At 44.8% G+C, this 20,734-nt stretch overlaps 1 protein-coding gene across 2 annotated transcripts in view; it reads left to right on the top strand.

Moving 5' to 3' along the window:
- SZT2 (SZT2 subunit of KICSTOR complex) overlaps positions 1-20,734 on the top strand; it is a 3,556,133-nt gene that overhangs the window by 1,430,526 nt on the left and 2,104,873 nt on the right. For both annotated transcript variants that reach the window (XM_044085412.1, XM_044085413.1), the window contains exon 34: positions 2,383-2,499. In XM_044085412.1, coding sequence (XP_043941347.1) covers positions 2,383-2,499 — 117 coding nt within the window. The remainder of the gene's footprint in view (positions 1-2,382; positions 2,500-20,734) is intronic.

Raw genomic sequence — 20,734 nt, forward strand, 5'->3', positions numbered from 1 at the left:
CTATTTGTTTTGCAGACGTGTAGAAGATCCATCAGGGTGAGGTCCGACATTACCTTGTATGCCTGAGATGTAATGCCTTGTATGCCATGTACTTATCTCTTTCATCAGCCTGTAGGAGACAAAATACAAAGATAGGGCTTTGAGGCAGTCTGCAGAGGCCATGTTACTTATGCCCTTTATTCTTTTAGTGAGGAACCTCTGTGGGCATTCCAGTTGTTGGATGAGCCTGGTTGGGTGTATGTATCAACAGGGGCATTGTACTCAGTGATAGGTCTCATGAGTACTCTGTGCAGTGAAACAGTGACCTCCTTGTACCTAAATGCCATATCTTTGTTTATAAGTTGTACTGCACTGAATTATTTCTGCACTACTGTAGACACTTGATGGTCAAAGGTTAGATTACTGTTTGAGAGTCCCCAAGTCCCAGACTACTTGATGGACTCTTACGGGTGCGTTATCAATAGGATAATTGTCAGGGGTGAATGACTTTCCAAAGGATACCATTATTTGTTTCTTGGTATTTAGTTTTAGTCCAGAGTTCTGACACAATTTATTTGTCGAAATCAGCCCTTCCTGGAGAACATTAGTGTCTGTGGAGGATTCTCTGACTGCTCATTTGCAATCAGCTGCAAATTTGGTCAGCCAGAGGCCCTTGACATTGGCTTTGACTTCAGTGAAGTAAATGCCAAAAAGGAATGGTCCCAGGACCTATCCCTGAGGACTTCACTTGTGACTGGCATCTTGGTAGAGTTGGACTACCTGGGTCCTGTCTTTGAGCCACCAATGCAGTCCTCTTGGCCTTAGAGAGAGCATTAAGGATCTGTACCCTAGTGACTGTAGGGGGAGTTATATTTCATGGTCTTTCCTGAAGAGAGGTTGAAGGGGAGAGCAGGGCAAAGTTAAAGCTGAATATGTCTGCCAGTAGGTTTACTATATATTCTGAATCAGTTTTGGTGACTCCATTAACAGTGAGCACTGCAGGCCAAATTACCTGAAATTTGACTTTGGAAGAATTTATTTGTTTTCTGAGTTTGTTTGATGAGAATGCTTTTATCATGCTGGGTTCTACACTTCCTAATTGTTGCCATGATTTTCTTCTGTTTGCTATACAGCCTATTGATGATTTGATTTTACCAGGGTTGCTTGTTTTTTGAGTTGGTGCTGTACTTATTCCTGGTGGGTACAGCTTCCTCTGTGCAGCTATTAACATGCTGCCGTAGGGTTTCTGTGAACAGTTCCACATAGGCAGCAGTGTTCTCAGGGTTTATGGGGCTAGAAATTTTGCCAGGATATCACTTAATAGTAGGAAGTTAGCCCTAGAGTAGTTCCTGAACATTTCATGGTTAGCTAGAGTTCTGGGCTTTATTTTTTACTTCAAAGGAGACCATTTTTTGTGGTCTGACCTTACCAGAAAGAACATTTGTGTGCAGTGCTCTCCCATATTAGTGAGGACCAGATCCAGTATGTTTGTTCTGCACGTGTGCATATTGACAGTTTGGTACATGGATTTTGTGATTACAAAATCCAGTAATCTCTGTGCCTGCACATTTGGTGTTGTGATTAAAGTCACCCGTGAATATGGTATTGGGTTAGATGTTGAGCATTTCCAGTGAGCTTGTATATGTGTTATGGCTTTCCTGGTTTGTAAAGGGGACCTGTAGCTTGCACAGAAGTGTTATGGGATTTTGCCTATTGTTATTTGAATGTGGAGAGGCTAAGTGCATTGTCCTGCTTGAGCAGTCTTGAGGTATATTTATTTTTGATGTAAACTGAAATGCCTCCACTTTTAGTCCCTGTTTGTGTAGTGGCAGGTCTGAAAGTGTGGAAGGTGTTATGGCCTTACACTGCTGGTGTGTGTGCTGTCTGCGGAGTTAAACCATGTCTCAGTGACTATGCAGACATCAGCTTTCTCTGGTGTGAGGAGAGCTTGTAGGGAGTGGAATTTCTTGTTTAGACTCAGCATTGAGCAGCAACACCTTTACATTTTCTTGCTTTTGATTTACTATGTTTGAAGTACTTTCAATTTGGCATTGCCTAAAAAAGGCATTATGGGGAGGATGGTGTTTAAGCTAATTATTTGAAAGCTTAGAAGGAAAGGTGCAGACCATCCAGACAGAGCAGTATTGTATTTTTATTTATTTATTTTATTTTACATTTGTTGACCGGGCTAGTCCAGCTGGATAATTTCCATTTTCAGTGGAGGCCCGGGGAGAAAAGCTCACAATCTCCTTCCATGCTCTTAATAAGTAACAGCCTGCATCTCTTACCCATTAGAATTCCCTCATATATTGTTATGCTTTCCAACTAATGTAAAGATGTAGGAAAGTACTTGTGATTTACTGTGAAGAGGACATGATCCATAATTTTTTGTCTTTGTTACAGATATACCTCAGAGGGCAGTGTTTGCTTAAATCGTTCCCAAGGACAGCCTTCTTCATACAGATCAGATGATGGTATATTACAAAATATGGATCAGCTTCCTTCCACTGGTGATGTCAGGTACTAGAAAAGTGTAGCATTTGTAGTTAAATGAGTTATGTTTTTTAATTAAAGACAAGTTGTCTTGACATGAGTTGAGTTAAAGCTGGTAGTAGATGCAGTTTCTTTGGAACTATGTCATGAAGCAGGACATAACCAGTCGTAATATCCTAAATTGCAATTCATTTCTTCAGATTCATCTGTAGATTGTTCTTTTTAACAGGGAGAGGGAGTGTATAGCCACTGTGCCACCATGCATTGTGTGATATTTAACAGGGAGAGGCAGTGTATAGCCACTGTGCCACCATGCATTGTGTGATATCTGCCACCATAAAAGGCACCAGAATGACATCTATACTTACCACAACCATTTTTTTGTTATTTAGCAAAGCAGAAGGTGCTACTGTCTTCTTTGCTCAGTACTTAACACACTTTCTTCAGCAGCATGCTCTGCTGTAGCAGTGAGTTATCTGTGTTAAAATAAATGTTGTTAAAACTTTACTGGAACCCTTTCTATGCTTTTGAAGTCTGCTTACAGCTTTTTTGAGTATTTGCACTGCATAATTTTTTAATGTGTTGTTTGGCCCTTCACTGTTGACTGTCATATCTCCCCCATTGAACTTGGAACGCCTTTGATCTCCCAGCTCAGTGGTGAGAGACATCCAGAGGGGGCCATTGTTTAGGCAGCTATAAGGGTAGTTCATGCCTCTAGCTATACCACCACCTTTTACTTGCCTGCAGTGGAGGAAGGTACCCTCATCCCATTCCAAGTCATAGTCTGCCCCTCACCCCAAGACCAGGGCTCTTTGAAGACTGTACCAAGTCCCTCAAGTGCAAAACTCCAGGATGCCTCCCCACAAACAACAGCATACATTATATTGGGGCAAGCTATAGAGGTGTTTCTCTTATGGCCCTCACCCCAAATCACTGCAGGGAGCCTCCTACTCCCTCCCACAATAATTCATGCTCCAGCACATATGCCTATGACAACTACCAGTAGCAGCTTGGGAGCAGCATGCCCACATCCCTAAGTCTATTTCCCTTGGTGTCATGTTAAGTCAACTTGCACAACAGCATTTGACCGACTAGGAACTGCCACAGTCACCCCCATGCTGGTGACTGCATCCCTCCCCTCTCTGCCTTTTCCAGTAATCAAGCTGCTACTTGAGCTTGAATTCTCAGAGTTGTAGTCAAGGTTTCACTACCCCCCCCCCCCCATGCTACACAGCTGGGCTACATTATGTACATGTTTTACAATAGTAGTAAGTATTTGAAAGTAAAAATTGAGGACTCACCTGATAAATCAAAATGTCACTGTTTGAAAAAAAAAGCATTCTATTAAGGGAAGGCAGGAACTGAGCAATTAATGTAATGTTGCAGTGAGTGATAATTGTTAAAGAGAAAACATGTATGCTGCAACAAAATAATAAGAAATGTCACTGTGGTCTGTTTTCTCTTAATGTATGAATGCCTATGCCAATGTTTTAACTCTGATTTAATAAAGATGTTTAAAAAAAAAAGAAAACAAAAAGGATTCAGTGTGCTATGCAAATTCTGCATATTAACAAAAAATCTCAGTACCATTGTTTGGCCACTGCTCAGCTTTATGTGAATTGCACTGATTTAAAGCTTAAGTATGGCAGTTGCTCCTCTACTGCTGTTCAAACAGTGACCACTCTACATCCTACACTCTCATTGTATTAGACCTACTATGGTAACGAACTAGAAACCAGCTTCTTGGATCGTGTCATCAGTCAAGCAGTTCAGTTGCTGATGCCCTTGGTATTTTGCTGTGTTGGTTGTTAAATTTGTTTGCAGCTTTGTCGCTGATCCTAGTTCAGTAAGGATTTGAGAGCTGTGTCTACTGCATCTGTGCATTGTCTGTTATTGGATTCTTATTTAAAGCAGTGTACTAACATGATGGACACTGACAGTAAAATTCAGCAAGTAATGTTGGGGCTGTGACACAAGTGAAGGAATTGAATTGATGGTAGTAAACCGAATTAAGACTGATTGTATAATTTACAACTGATACATGAAATGTTGAAGTCGTGCTACTATAATAATCTATGTTTAAACGTAATTGTGGACTACACAAGGATGCTGGAGTTGTGTCTAGATTTCAGTAAGATAACATCTTCTACTTTTTGTTTGAGACACAGATACTTTACAGCACATATATAGGGAAATCTTTTTAGTTGCTTTTAAATTCAACCAAGTTAAAAACTAGCTGTTATATGCATTTTTGTTCCACTGTACTGTTGTGCCTTCATAGCCATGCTGTTTGGCCAGTAACATTAAATCAAAACTAGTAATATTGGGTGCTTCTAATAATGTTCAAAGGATAGCCTTAAATAGCTATATTAAATCATCCAAGTTTTTGGTTTTCTACAGTTTACTGAAATAAGTTCTTTCAGTTTAAAATGCCGCTGACAGGATGTTTTCCTCAATGTCATGTAATGTGCATTACATTGATATATTGCCATTTTGCCATCTGGAGACATACAACAGTATTTTTTATCAGTGTGTAAACATGAATACATTTGACCTTGATTTCTGTCCTCATTGCTCATGATTCAGGAACCTGTTACTCCATATCTTCTATTACAAGAAACCCTTTAAGCCTTTCTGACTGCAGGCAAGCTGTATGCAAACACTTAAATAGTTTTTATACAGCTGTTTCGGAAGTCATCGTTTGCTTTTCTGCTGAATTATTTTAAGGCATATATATAGTTAATTCCCTAGTTAATATCTAAACCTTCAATTGTTTAAGGATTCCTCGTGTTTTTTCGTTTTGTTTTACATAGCCTGTTATTGCAACTTGCCCACCAATTGCTTTAGGTAATTTTGTAATCTTGTGACTTAATCAAGAATGTGTATGGAAAAGTTTTGTGTGATTGTTATGCCTTTAAGGTTTTATTGTTTAATGTTTTAAGTAATTGTTTAATTGGTTAATATGAACAATGTTAACATATAAATACACTTGACGTATATGGTGAGATATACTCTGTTAAAGGCAAGTGGCCGAGGCGCTAGAGAAGTTTCATGTGATTTGGATTTTCATTAAATATTTTTTCTTTTATTTTGTGTTGCTGGTCTTCAGTTTGTGGTTCTACGATAATTTTCTAATCTGTCTACAAATAATTTTGGTACTGGAGATCTCTAATATAATTTGCAAGCATTGTATGGAATACTTCATTTTTGGTTGTTGCTACTGAAAACATTGTAGTTATTGCCTTTGGCTCAGCTTGTGGCTTAAAAAGGACTTTGCACCAACCCACTCACCTGCTGAACAGATGTATAAATGAATATAATTTGATCTCATCTAAATAAATTTGACCTGGATGAGAATGATGAATATTTCATCTCAATATTCTTTTTACAGTGGACAAGTATGGTGCTTATCTGCAAAAACTGAGTTCATGAAGTCAGCCACCCTTGAATTTCATCACAGGTCAAAGCCCTGACTACAAGCATGGAAATTATCTCTGGGTAGACCAAAATATGGCTCAAGTAACTCCACTAAAACACCTAAAAACATGTTTAATAAACACCGTACACTATAATCTATACTTTTATGAAGCTGCAATGGCAAAGACTGAGTTTTCAAACTTACTTAAATTACAGATTGTACTGAAAGGGATGCGTATATTGAAACTGCCCACTTATGGTATGAAATATCCTTTACTTTTGAAGAAATGGCAAGCATTGTACATAAATTTGGGCTTGATTACATGATGTTAATGAATGAGTTTTTTTGGTATTGAAAGATTATTATAGATATTTTTGTTGCAACAAAAAATTACAGAACACTCCCTGTTTTCCATACAGCAGGCTAAATTTAATGTAGTGCTTGATAAGGTTATATCTTCTGAACAGAAGCTTGTTTCAGTGAAACTTTGGAGATTGAAATGGAATATAAAGGATTTTAATTCTGAGAAGGTATTTTACTGGACCAGAATGTAGTGGAAAATCCTGTGACATCCATCGACAAATCCTTGTGTGTGACAGAGTAACCACAGTGAATGATTGTGGAAAAAGCAGCTGAAGTGAAGGCGGAAGATGCAACTGCTTCAGACCCTTTAGATCTATCCATGCTTACACAAAATGCACTATTCACTATCACTCCAAAAAACAGCAAAACAAGACTTGGAGGAAGAGAATGAGGCAAAGGGAAGAATAATCGGCTGCCACTGACTCACAGCAGATTCAGGCAGCAATGAGTCTAAAAGGGACTGTGGTTAATATCTCTCACTATGCACTTGAGGTGTGTGAAGTGTGTTACAGAATGGCTTGACATTTATACCCTCAAAAAAGGGGACAGTGTTGATGCTGTTATGGAATTATGCATGCTCACTAGGAAGTTTCTAACAGTAATGTATTTACATTTCAAGGTAAGTTTTACATGCAGAAGCAAGGGTTGCTGATGGGTACACCAGTGACTAATACTTGTGCCAATATAGTAGTGCACATTTGGGAACAAAAGCATGTCCTGAGTAGGAAGAATCCATTTTACTGTGATGTGTTGTTCTATAAATGATTTGTAGATGATATTTTCTTGATTTGGAGTGGAACTGGCCAACAGTAACACAATTTGGTGAAATTTATGATGGGAACTATTGAATCTGAAGTAGTTGACTTAATTTGATCTTCAACCTGTGGGTTTCGGATCCAAATTGGATCCGATACGGCCGCATTTTCCAGCTATTGATCCGAGGTCCCAGCTCCTCTCCTTACCCATAATGCCCCCTGTATCATTCCTCCTTTCAGATCTCGTTTGCCGCTAGTGAAGCAACAAGTGTGGTCTGAGCTCTTAGCGTTAGTTGGGTCTTTGTGAGTAAAATTTTGTAATAATCTCTATTTTCTTTTTTTACTTTTTTTCTTTAATTCTCTGCAACAGTCAGTCAATTTTCTTTCTGCTTCTTTTCTGTCTTTTCTATTGTGTGTGTGTGTGTGTGTGTGTTTAGGGATGTCAGAAGCACCTAAATCAGGTTTCAGAAAATGCACAGAGTGTGACCATAAGCTTTCCCCGGTGGATGGTCACACTGTATGTAGTCTGTTTGGGAGCAGTGCACCTTCAGACCTCCTGTCCTATCTATGCAGGGTTCAACCCCAGAGCACTGAAGGACAGGAGGGACAAACTAATTCTAAAAGGCCTACTTCCCTCCTCAGGGACAGTAGTACTTTCATCCCCCTTCGAGGGAACAGCAGCAGCTGCATCTTCTTCCTCCTCCTCAGCCTCTGGGACTCCAACTCCCAGCAAGAGGTCCAGGGAGGGAGAGAAGGCCAAGGAGGGCAAACCACGAAAGAGATCCCCCGACCGCTCGGTTCAGGCAGGTCTGCCACTGACAGTGAGGCCTCCAACCAGGCCTGGGTCTCCTCAGCTATGGTCTCTTAGATTCTCCCCAGAGCCGGAGAAAACCCCTATCCAGTCCCCAGTTAGGTCCTCTCCCCACCAGCTTTCCAGAGCTATTTTGGTGGCATCTTCTTCCCGCTCCACCTGGAAATTAAGCGAAGTGGAGATGGACAAGACGCAGAGATTTATCTGCACCCAAATCCAGATGGGGGTCTTGCCTGCGTCCTCTCCCTCTGGAGAGGGGAGCTCGCAGCCTTTCTTTTCACCTATAACTCCTTCTCTGATCCCACCATCGGTTTTGGAATCCTTGGATCCAAGGACCCTTGGGGTCAAGGGGCCACACTGACAGTTCCATGTACCTCAGTGCTGGCCATTGCCTTGAGCATGTCGGAGGCGAGCATTTCTGAGTGCAGTATCCCTCTCGGCATTTTGGCTCCTAGAGCCTCGGCTCTGCCTTCCCTGTTGGGTCAGAGGGGAATGGCTCCCACTGGTATCTCCCAAGAAGTTAGTTCCCCTTCAGCCTTTGACGTAGTGGTGAGGGTTCTCTCAGTTTCAAGACCCTTGACCATCTCATCCTCGGACTCCGTCCAGACCCCCTCAGCTTCGGGTGCGGTCCTGACTGCCTTGCCATTTTAGGGACAGCCCATGACCATCCTTCCTCAGGAGGCTCCCCCACAGGAACAGGAAGTTTGTGAGTCCTCTCCAGAGAGTCCCACTGAGGAAGTCCCTCGCAAACGGATGTGTAAGAGGAGGCACTTGGACTCTCCACCAGAGTTCCTTACTGAAGACACTGACTTGGAGAAGGGGGAAGGTTCCCCAAGGTCACCCCCCCCCGAGGATGTCTCCTTTGGAGACATCATGGAACTCCTCCATCAAAGGGGGTGGTCGTCTGCCCCAAAAAAGACCTCGGATGAGTCAGTGTTCCTGGAGGCGTTCGGCATGGGCCCATCTACCTCTTGGGTATCCCCTCCTGTGGATCCTTTAGTGGACCTTATAACATCTACAGAATGGAAGGAACCGGCCACCATGGAGCCTATCCCTAAGTGCCTGGACAAGATCTTGAGTCCCCCATCGGACAGGACGTGCTGGAATAAGGGGTCCCCAGTGGATACTATGGTTGCGGCAGCCGCCATCAAGAAGGAACTTACGCAGGAGAGCTCCACGGTTCACCCTCCTGATCGAGAATCAAGGGTGATGGACCATTTTGGGAAGCGACTGCATGTTTCAGTGACCTTTTCTGTGGAGGCGCTGAACTACATGGCACACGTCATTTGATTACTTGGTCAAGGAAGTTGCTGAGTCAACCCCGAAGTCTATGTCGGCGGAGGACAAAAAGAAGTTTTCAGCGTGAATGGCCACTCTTAAAGCAATTTCGAATATGTCCATGTACCTTTTCTCCCACACTACGGAGGGAGCTGCAAGGGCTGCCTGGATGGGCGTTGCCATCAGGCGCCATGCCTGGCTCCGGGTTTGTCAAATCTCGGAACCCTTTAAGGCGTCATTCACAAATGCCCTTTACAATGGTTCTTCCCTTTTTGGGAAATCTGTTAGAGACTCTGGTCCAGAGAGAGAATGACAGGAAGACACTGTCTGCCATCGGAATCCGCTTCTCCTCCCCTCAAAGATTCTTTTCCAGGAATCAGTGAGGGACAAAGAAGATGTGGTTCTGGAAGTCTCAGGCGTTTTCTTCAGGACTCATCTTCTCCCAGAGGCAGAGGGGTTACAACAGACACCGCCCTAGCGGTAGAGGGGTTCCTAGAAACTTCAGGTCCCAAGAACTCTTCTTGGAGAAACCCGGGCAGCAGCCCTGAAGGTTTGCCCGACTGCTCATCTCTGGAGGCAGTCAGAAGTTGCCTGTCCGCTACACCCAATGGCATGGGAGCGCTTTACAAGAGATCGCTGGGTGGTTGTGAATTATATCCAGAGGATATTTCATCCCGTTCAAAGAGCCACCACGACCGAAGAAACACCTCCCCAGATGTCCCACCCAATCAAAGGGAGGAAGCAGCACTGGAAATAAAAAAACTGCTAAACAAACGGGTCATCCAACCTGTCCCCCCAGACCAATCTAGATCAGGCATTTACTCCAAGTTTTTTTAGTGCCGAAGAAAATGGGGGGACCTCAGACCTATCCTGGATCTGTCCACCTTGAACCTGTCAGTAGCCAAAACTAAATTCTGGATGGTCATTCCTCTATCCATCCTGTCTATCTGCAGGTGAACAATTGGATGTGCTCGATAGACTTCCAGGATGCATACTATCACATCAAGTTGAACAGGCACTCTCGGAGATTCCTCCTCTTCTGGCTAGGAGGCAATCATTATCCATTCAGATCCCCCTCCTTTGGTCTCACCACAGCCCCCAGGGTGTTTACCAAGGTGTTGGTGGTACTAGCAGCTCACCTGAGGCTTCAGGGTATTTAGGTCTTTCCTTACCCGGATGATTGGCTCTTTGCTGCCCCTTCCAAGCATCTACTTTGTCAGGCCAGGGACTGCTATTTTTATCTAGCAGACAAACTGAGCATCACCATCAACCAAAACAAATCTTCACTGGCCTCAGTTCAGATTCTAGACTTCATCGTGGCTCAGTTGAATGCCGTTCAAGTGAAAGATCTGAAGTTGTTAATCTTCTTCCTATTCATCACTGATGGGTTCGGTTCCGAGCCCTCGGAACCGAGTCGGCCTTATACCAAGCTTGCCTGCGCCAAAAACTCTCGAGCTAAGCTGCTACCCACAATGCCCTTCACTCAGTTACCTCAGATCTTTTGCCGCGCAGCCATATAGCAGTGTTTCACGGAGCTCTCCAGCTAAGTGTTATATTTTTCAAAATTTTACAAGTTTTTTCTGGATTTTTCCTGTTAGTTTGCTAATTTCTTGTATCTTTACTACACTCAGGTCTACCCACAGGTATTTCCTTTCATACCATTGTTGGTATTGGCCCTTCTACCCTTGTGGTATTCCCAGTACCATTGTTGGTATTTCCCTCTTTCCTTCTTTTCTTCACGTTCTTCTATTTTTTGAGTGTGTGTGTGTGTGTGTGTGTGTGTGTGTGTGTGTGTTTCCTATTATGTCTGAGAAGAAAGGAACTACGGCGTTTAAACGCTGCTCTTCTTAGTGGTAAATTCCCGAATAGTGACCTTCATGAAGAGGGTGTGTATTGTTTGGGGTTTCCGAATTTATCTGCGAAACCTCCATGTGATATTTGTGCCAGCTTCAGTCGGTGGATGCTGAATGATCGACGAAATAAATTGATCCTTAAGGGCCTGCTTTCTTCACCTTTTTTGGAGGCTATTTCTGCATCAGAGGTCTCATCCCCATCTCCTGTGGACAAGAAATGTCCTCACTCAGACCCCTCTTTACCGGCCAGTGATAGGGACAAAAGCCATAAGCACAAGGCCCATAAGACTTCCGCTGAGCACCGTACTGCCTCCTCGGTTCTGACCACCTCTGCAGCGAGTTTGGCTCCAGTGATTCATGCCGAGGTTGCCTCGTTGGCACCTTCCCTGGCTCTAATGACTATGGCGCCAACCACAACCTCAGTTCCAACCAGTTTGTCTGCCTCCATCTCGGCACCGACGTCCCCCATCTCCGTCCTGACATCGGTTCTGAAAACAACTTCGGAGCCGTTATTGACCTCCACCCAGCTGTGACCTTGGCTCCGAGCCCATTCTCAGCTCCATTCGTTCCTTTGTTGCCGGTTTCCAAACTGGAATCAGTGCCGTTCTTTAATACACCACAGATCCAGTACTCTCCATCTGCGGATCCATTTGCCGGACAAACCTTCAGCCCCTTTTTGGACTGGCCTGATTCCCCCTCAGGGGCATCGGTAAGGTCTACCAGGAGCCTCTCAGAATTGGATGTGGTGCGCCTTTTTGATCAGCCACTGACCGCCAGGGGAATTACAGATTTTCTTAGATCCCATCCCACTCTGAGCCTTGGGTCTATTACACCGGCGAAGCCTACATACTCTCCTCCCTTGAATCCCTCGCTTCCGAGGCTCATATACCCGATGTCTATGAGAGAACCCCTTTCCTTGTCGCCGACGACAGTGTCTGAGGCTCCTTTGGTTGTTGATTATGTTGGAACCCACCCTTCCTCAATCTCAGGCTTGGGGGGCTGGAACCCTCTGTTCCGGCCACGGTTTCTGCTGTGTTGCCGGTTCCGTCTTCAGGCCGAGGGTGACTCCCGCCCCAAGTTTGCTTGAAGCTCCGTCCCTGGAGGCAGACCGTGTGTAGTGGGGTGTGGCCCCAGTTCCGAAATTGTCTTTTTTGATTCTGGGCTCCCATTCCTCTTCAGGCGGGCCTGCTTTCCAGGTGATAGAGAGTGTGCTTGCTTCTAGCAGTCCTACGTCAGTCATACCACCAGTTCCCTCTGAGCCACAGCTATCAAAGGTCACCCCCCCAGGACTCCGAGAGCACAAGGCCCAGGAGACCCCTGTTCAGGGTATTTCCCTTTCTTAGTCTTCTTTGGATGTACCCTCTGAAGAACCCCTTCAGAAATGGTTGTGTAAAAGGAAACACATGGACTCCCCAGAGGAGTCCCTCATGGACTGCGATGATAGGGAAGGATCCCCACAGTCACCCCCTGACTGTGTCTCATTTGGAGACATCCTGGAAATCTTGAAACAGAGGGATGACTGGAAGCCCTCCAATCCTTTCTCGGAGGAATCCGTATTCCTGCAGGCCTTCCACTCTCGGCCTTCTACTTCTTGGGTGACCCCCCCCCGCCAATGAGTTGCTCAGGCTCATCGTGCAGCGGGTGTGGAAGAACCCTGACACCGTAGAAGCCATCCCTAGGAGATCATATGAGATAGTCTCCTCTCCAGAGGATCAATCCCATTGGTCTAGAGGTTTGCCAGTAGATGCTATGGTGGTGGCAGCAGCTATGAAAAAGGACCGTGTGGAGGAAACTCCTGCTGTTCACCCACCCAATAGAGAGTCCCAAGTGGTGGACAGGTTAGGGAAGTGAGTTTTTGCATCAGCGACCTTTGCAATCAGGTCTCTTAACTTTTTGGCACATTTTACGAGGCTCCAGAGAGATCTCATCACCGAATTCTCTGGATCCCTCACGGGTCAAGTTTCGGATGGGGCACGTGATAAAGTTGTTTCCCAACTTGCCACCCTAGTGTCAATATCCAATTCATCCATGAGGTTGCTGTCGCAATCAACCGAAGGAGCTGCTAGAGCTGCGGGTGCAGGCATAGTCATGAGACGCCACGCTTGGTTGTGCAGTTGTGACCTCGCAGACTCCTTCAAGTCTTCCTTTTTTAATGCCCCTATCGAACCATCAGCTCTGTTCGGTGTTAAGGTCAAGGATACATTAGCTAGGTGCGAGCAGGACGGGAAGACCTTGTCTGCCGTGGGCCTACACTTTTCCAAACCTCAGCATTCCTTCTCCAGGAACCAGAGTAGTGGGAAGATATGTGGCACAAGAAGTCGCAAGGTCCTTTCCGTGATGCACGTGGTGAGGACTACCCCAGGGGCAGAGGGCGTTCTAATAATGGGAGACGCTCCTTTCGGGGCAGAGGGGGTCCCCGGAATCAGGAATCCAGAGATTCTTTCTAGGGAAGACCGTATCAGCACTCCTAAAGTGCTGCCCGATTGCTTTCCTCTGGAAGCAGTCCAGGGCGTGTTTCTCTCTGCACCAAGCTGCCTGGCTCTCTATTACAAACGAACAGTGGGTGCAGAGAATCATTACCAGAGGCTATCACATTCCCCTAATGTCTTATCCAAGACCTCTGAAATCCCTTCCTGATGTTCCACCCAGTCAAAGGGAGGAGGCAGCTTCCGAAATATGAAAGCTGTGTCAAAAATGAGTCATCCAGCAGGTCTCCCCCGACCAGTGTGGATCAGGGTTCTACTCAAGATTTTTTTTGGGCGTCAAAGAAGACCGGGGACTGGAGGCCCATTTTGGATCTCAGCCAGCTAAACAAATCAGTAGTTCAGACCAAGTTCCGCATGGTCATGATTCAATCCATCCTTCCCTTTCTGCGTGAGGGTGTGTGTGGATGTGCTCGTTAGACCTCCGGGATGTGTATTACCACATCAAGATGGACAAGCGCTCCAGGAGTCTCCTTCGCTTCCGGCTGGGAGCCAATCACTACCAATTCAGAGCCCTGCCATTCGGTCTCTCCACGGCCCCCAGAGTGTTCACTAAATACCTAGCAGTGGTCACAGCTCATCTGAGACTTCAGGGATTCCAGGTGTTTCCGTATCTAGACGATTGGCTCCTCTCCGCCCCCACCAAGCACCTTCTGGTCAGGGCCCTCTGCTACACTCTAGTACTTGCAGAGTCGCTGGTCATCACCATCCACTGGGAAAAATGTAACCTTCAGCCCTCACAGCAGTTGGATTTCATAAGGGCAATATTCAACACTCAGTCAAGTCTGGTCTCGCTTCCTCCTCACAGGCTTCAGAGATTAAGGGCACAAGTTCAAGTGATATTCTGTCAAAGAAAGGTGTCTGCAAGGGAAGTTCTCCAGGCTCTGGGGTCTATGGCTGCAGCCATCCCAATTATTCTCCTAGCAAGATTACACATGAGACTGCTACAATGGCTTCTTCAGTCCCAGTGGAGATCCAGTCTTCACCCCCTGAGCTCATAGATCCTCATCACCAACACCTGCAAACAAGATCTCCTCTGGTGGATGAGTACAAATGAAAATCTTTGGTGTCGCCCCTTCCAGGATTATCAACTCAGTGCCATGGTGACCATGGGTGCTTCTCTGATAGGGTGGGGGTGGGGGGTCACTTCCAGGGAAAGTCAGTCCAGGGCACGTGGTTCAGTATAGATGTCAACTTGCATATCAATGTCCTGGAGTTAAGAGCGGTGCTATTGGCGTTGCAAGCTTTCCACCCGCTCCTTCCATCTGGAACAATTGCTATCCAGTCGGACAACATGTCCGTTGTCTGGTACATAAACAAACAGGGAGGGACCAAATCCTACCCCCTATGTCGTGAAGCCATGAGAATCTGGCAGTGGGCGATAGCGTCCAGCCGCTTTCTGATCACAACGCATATCCCGGGGAGCTCCAACGTGATTGTGGACAGACTAAGCAGATACATCCTCCGTCCTCACAAGTGGTCTTTCAATCCGAGTGTGACGGCAGAAATCTTCAGCCGTTGGGGCCAGCCATGCTGCGATCTTTTCGCCTTCGCCTCCCCCTCAAACACAAAATGCAGCAGCTACTTTGCCCTGTTTCCCCCTCACGGAGAGTCACCAAGAGACTCTTTGATTCATGATTGTCCCGTTGGTCTCTTTTATGCTAATCCTCCAATTCCCCTGATTCTTCTTTTTCTAATGAAAGCTATTCAGTTGAGAAGCAAAGTGATCCTCATTGCCCCATTCTGTCCTCGTCAAGTGTGGTTTCCCTTCTTCTGACCTCACCTGTTACAACCCCCTTGGATCTTAGACACTCATCAGGACCACATATCTCACCCACAAGGGCTGACTCCCCCGAATCTGTCCACTCTCAAGCTGACGGCTGGGTTTCTCCACTTCCTTTAGTTGCCAGGCAGGAAATCCTTTCTTCATCCATCCGTGATGTTATCCTGGCCTCACATAAACCATCCACCAGAAAACTTTACAGGGACAGATGGAAAAGATTCTCTATTTGGTCACATAATCGGAAGCTAGATCCGTTCTCAGCTCCTGTAGGTATTATTCTTCATTATCTTGCTGAGCTGTTCGACAATGGTGCATCAGCTTCCACCATTTGAGTCCATTTAGTAGCTGTTTCCAACTTCCATAATGGGTCAGATGGAGTTTAGCTTATTTCCACCCGACTTTGCAAGACCTTCATCAAGGGAATATTCTACATCAGACCTCCCATCAGGCAGCCTGTGGAGACATGGAATCTCTCCTGGGTTGTCCAGTCTCTCTCTCTACCCCCTTTTGAGCCGGCGGCAACACGTGATCTAAAATTCCTGTCATGAAAATTCTTATTTCTGGTGGCAGTCACTTCAGCCAGACGAATATCTGCGTTGCAAGCCTTATGTATCAAGAGCCCTTATCTGATCTTCCATAAGGACAGAGTATCACTTCGTACTAACCCATCCTTTCTTCCCAAGGTGGTTTACGACTTTTCTATTAATTAGTCCATTGAGCTTCCTGTATTCTTTCCAAATTATTCAAACAAAGGAGAATACTGCCTACATTCATTGGATGTTCATAGACAATTACGTTTCTACCTAGGCAGAACTAAATCCTTTCACAAGTCTGGCCAGCTTTTCGTTTCCTTTGCAGGCCCTAGAATGGGAGGTGCAGTATTGAAAGTTACCTTGCCAAAATGGCTCAGAGATTGCATTGGCTTTTCATATTCGCTTACGAATGAATCTAAGCCTGGTCAAATCAAAGCTCACTCAACTAGGGCTATTGCAGCATTGGTTGCCTTCCACTCTAGGGCCTCCATTGATGACATCTGTGCAGCTGCCATTTGGGCTAAACCCCATACCTTTATCGGGTCTATATCACGAAATTGAATGTTATGAATGCCGAATACCGGAAGTCTGAACTTGGTAGTTAGTAAGTTGAGAATGTTAAAGCTGCGGAAACCCAAATTCTTTTCCAAGGAAAGAATTCAGTTGGCTGTTTCTGCAGCTTCGGCATTTTTGGACCGGGTCAAGGTAAGTGTATGAACAGATAGTGACGGACTTTAGGGTTAGGGCGCGGGTCAGGTAAGTGTGCAATAGTGACGGACTTTAGGGTTAGGGCGCGGGTCAGGTAAGTGTGCAGTAGTGACGGACTTTAGGGTTAGGGCGCGGGTCAGGTAAATGTGCGGTAGTGACGGACTTTAGGGTTAGGGCGCGGGTCAGGTAAGTGTGCGGTAGTGACAGACTTTAGGGTTAGGGCTGGGTTAAGGATAGTGCATAGATAGTGGTGTATTTTAGGTTTAGTGTAGGTTTTGAAGGTGTTTGGTGTGATTGTGTTATGTGTGTGTTTTTTGGAACAGCAAATTTTTTCCCCTGGGAAAAAATTTGTTGTTTTGAAGTGTCGATGTTATCCAAATTCGATCTTCCAAATTCAAACTTATGGTGTTCGACATTTTGGAAGTTCGATTTTGTGATATAGACCCACTTTATCAAGAATTACAAATTAGATCTGATCTCCAGGGGGAGAGCGGCCTTTGGCTCAATAGTTCTCAGGAATGTTCTTCCATAAGTGCCACCCAGGTTCTCCAAGTAGCTTGGGATTCTGTCCCATCAGTGATGAATAAGAAGAAGATTAACAACTTCAGATAAAGAAGTTATGTCTTACCATAACGTTCCATCTGAGTTGTTGATCTTCTTCCAGCCATCACATCCTCCCACCGACCCCCACCAAAGGCTCCTGGTGGATCTTCTGGGTCTTTGGGTCTTTGTGGTGTTTCAGGGTTTCTGCGCAGAGATGACCTCTGACTTTCTGGTTGTTGTATATGTTGCATGCAAACTCTGTCTGAGGTAACTGAGTGAAGGGCATTGTGGGTAGCAGCTTAGCTCGAGAGTTTTTGATGCATGCAAGCTTGGTATAAGGTCGACTCGGTTCCGAGGGCTCAGAACCAAACCCATCAATGATGACTGGAAGAAGATCAACAACTCAGATGGAATGTTATGGTAAGACATAACTTCTTTTTTTCCACACCCTGGACAGGATATGTAGTTTGAAGATGCACGTCCTGTATGTCCTTCAAGTCCAAGTTCTGACAGCAGAAACAGTTCTAAGAGCATTGGGGTCTATGCCGGCTATGATCAACCTGCTTTAGCATGCCTTCATATGCAAATTCTCCAGTGGATTCTCATGGTTCAGTGGTCCCTGTTAGATATACCTTTATCTCACCCCATTTGAATCTCCTGAGTGTGCAGGGACTCTCTTCAGTGGTGGATTCAGTCCCTGGACCTGCTGAAGGGAAGTCGTCTTCTTCTTCCATCCTTTCCCAAAGCCACAGTGACCACGGACACCTCACAGCTAGGGTGGGGGTGACATTACTCAGGAAGGACAGTCCAAGGCACGTGTTCCCCATCTGAGGCCAATTTGCATATTAACATCCTGGAGATGAGGGGAGGTTCTTCTTCCGTTGCTGGCCCTTCATGCTCATCTTCCTTTAGGAACGATCGCAATTTAGACAGACAATATGTCAGTAGTCTGGTATATCAACAAACAAGGGGGAACCAGATCTTATCCCCTCTGTTGTGAAGCCATGCAGCCGTTTTCTGGTGGCAACGCACATTCTGGGACATGGGTGCCGGAACCATAGAGCAAGGGGGAGGGAGCACCCTCCCGCACACTTTTACAGCTGCAAGACCTGTAGTGATATAGGCAAAAACTCCATGGTGGACTTTTTCTGTAAGGAGGACCCAGTGGAGGATTAACGCGTGTATGGCACGCTAATGTGGAACACAAAAGCATGCAGAAGTTAAACTATGTTCTGAAGTGTGTATGACTGCCTGATTCATTGCTGCCAGAGTCAACATTTGTGGCCAGGAGTCGTGCTGCCCCCCAGTGCTGATCATTGCTGCCAGAGTCATGCTACACGTAACACTTTACTATGGTAAGGAGACTTTTGCTTTGCTTCGCCTGAGAGGAGAGTTTTGTGCTGTTCCCCAGTGTTCTCTTATTGCCGCACAGTCAAGCAAATCAATATATATCTTCAACGGCAGCGTAAATACAAATGTAATGTATTGATGCTTAAGCTTTGCTGCAAAAATAAATGTCTCATTCATATTTCAATGTTCATGTCCTTAAGTCAGTCTATTTAATACAAGGAAAATTATAAGTAAATTAGCACACATGATTAAGACCCTTTTTTGCATGTTGCAGTTTCTTGTTCTATTATCACTAAATGCATTTGATTTTGCACACTTTTGATATAAAAGTTAACTTGGTTATGTCTGTCCAGTTTTTAAATGTGACATCGGAGTGATAATATTTATTATACCTGTGCTTGCCATTTACTCAATTACCAGAAAAAGTAAAGAGAAATTGGTTCTAAAAACAACTACATTACCGAATTTGTAGATCATCGTACATTTAATTTAGGGTAATAATAGTTCTATCCAATCCCATGGTAACGCTTTGAATCCTGCTGCATTCTTGTACAAGGCTTTCATTTTTACAGCATTCTCTTTGAATGTTTTCTCAACTAAGCCTGTAAAGGGAAACTTGCTCCCTGTTGCTAAAATAGTCATCACCCCTTATTTTTAAATTACTTACTTATCAGATGCAAGAAGATTAAACAAGACAACCGTTTGAACATTTTATTTAGGGTCCAAAATCGAGAAGCAGTTTATCAGAAAGAAGGAGAAATTACAAATAGGGAATAACAGAGTCTGGCTTCAGAGCTTGTATGATAGCAGGATGTGATGTAAATGCCCACAAAAAAGCAGGATGTGATGAAAATGCCATGCCAAAAAAAAAAACTATGACTGTGAAGTTATTTGCAGTCATGTTTCTTCAGCATGCAAAAAGTACAGTTTTGTACCTACCATAAATGTAGATGTCCGATAGGTATGCATCTGCAGTCATCACATATGGGTTGTCCTGCCTCAGGTAGCCCTTCGGTCGGCCGGATTCCAAAGTCTGGGTCTGGCCTCGGCTGATGTTGCACTTTCCCCGATGTCAGAGCGTCTGGGGTATAAAAGCATCAGCCATAGGTTAGTACTAAGCTAACTGCCCTTGCGAGCCATTTTAAGCCTAGCCACTTATCCCTCGTGAGACTCAAACCCTGCACCTTGTGTTTGTAAGGCAAACACCTTAACCATTAGACCACCCTCCCAACGCCATCTTCCTCAGTTTTTCTTGCCCCAGATGCCAGGTGCCCTCTAGGAAGGCTAAATTTGGATAAATGCAATAAAATTCCAAACATTTGCAAAAATATATATATATACATGCATATACAAACAAATACACCATAATAGATTCCCCCAGCTAGCTAAAAGAGGGGTAAGTACCCTAGGAATACCACAGAGGGGGTAGGAGGGAGGGTAAACCTAACTGCAGATGCATACCTATCGGACATCTACATTTATGGTAGGTACAAAACTGTACTATGTCCTTCAAGGATGCATCTGCAGTCATCACATATGGGTAGAATACCATAGCCAAACTGGGGGTGGAGGTACTAAGTGAAGGATGGTGTAGTTAAGATACCCTGCAGGACTGCCGTAGCAAAACCTGCTCTGGATCTGGAGTATAAAGGTAAATTGTAATGCTTGGCAAATGTATGCACGGAGCTCCATGTAGCAGCTTCTAAAATGTCTTTGGTAGCCACCCCTCTTAGGAAGGCTGTGGTGTTGGCTGTGGCTCTCGTGGAATGAGGTCTAATGTTAGCTGGCACAGTCTTTCCATGAAAGGAGTAACAAAAACGAATGCAATTTCCTATCCATTTCGAAATTGTCTGTTTGGAAATTGCTTTTCCTTGTACCCCAGCAGCATATGCTACAAACAACTGGTCAGTCTTTCGGTAACTTTTAGTTCTGTCCAAGTAGTAGCGTAGTTGTCTGTGTATGTTCAAGGTGTGCAGAAGTCTCTCCCCTTTATTTTGTGGCTGTGGGAAGAATGTAGGCAAGTGAATAGCTTGGTTCAAAGATACCCTGGATACCACCTTTGGCATGAATGTAGGATTGGTCCTCAAAGAAACTCTGTCCTGATGAAAGATAAGGAATGGCTGCACCGCCATTAAAGCTTGTAGCTCAGATACTCTTCTTGCTGAGGTTATGGCCAGAAGGAAGGCAGTTTTCCAAGACAAAAACTGTACATCTGCCGATGCTGCTGGTTCAAAGGGAGGAAGTGTTAGTTTTTCCAACACGAAATTCAGGTCCCAAGTAGGTAGAGGTGGTTTCCTTGGAGGATTAATGTTTTTGATTCCTCTTAGAAACTGTCTTAGTAGAGGGTGAGAGAGGCCACTGTGGGACAATTCTGCCAAATATTC

The sequence above is a fragment of the Protopterus annectens genome, chromosome 10.part0, assembly GCF_019279795.1.
Source record: "Protopterus annectens isolate FY-2018-M chromosome 10.part0, PAN1.0, whole genome shotgun sequence".
NCBI lineage: Eukaryota > Metazoa > Chordata > Ceratodontiformes > Protopteridae > Protopterus > Protopterus annectens.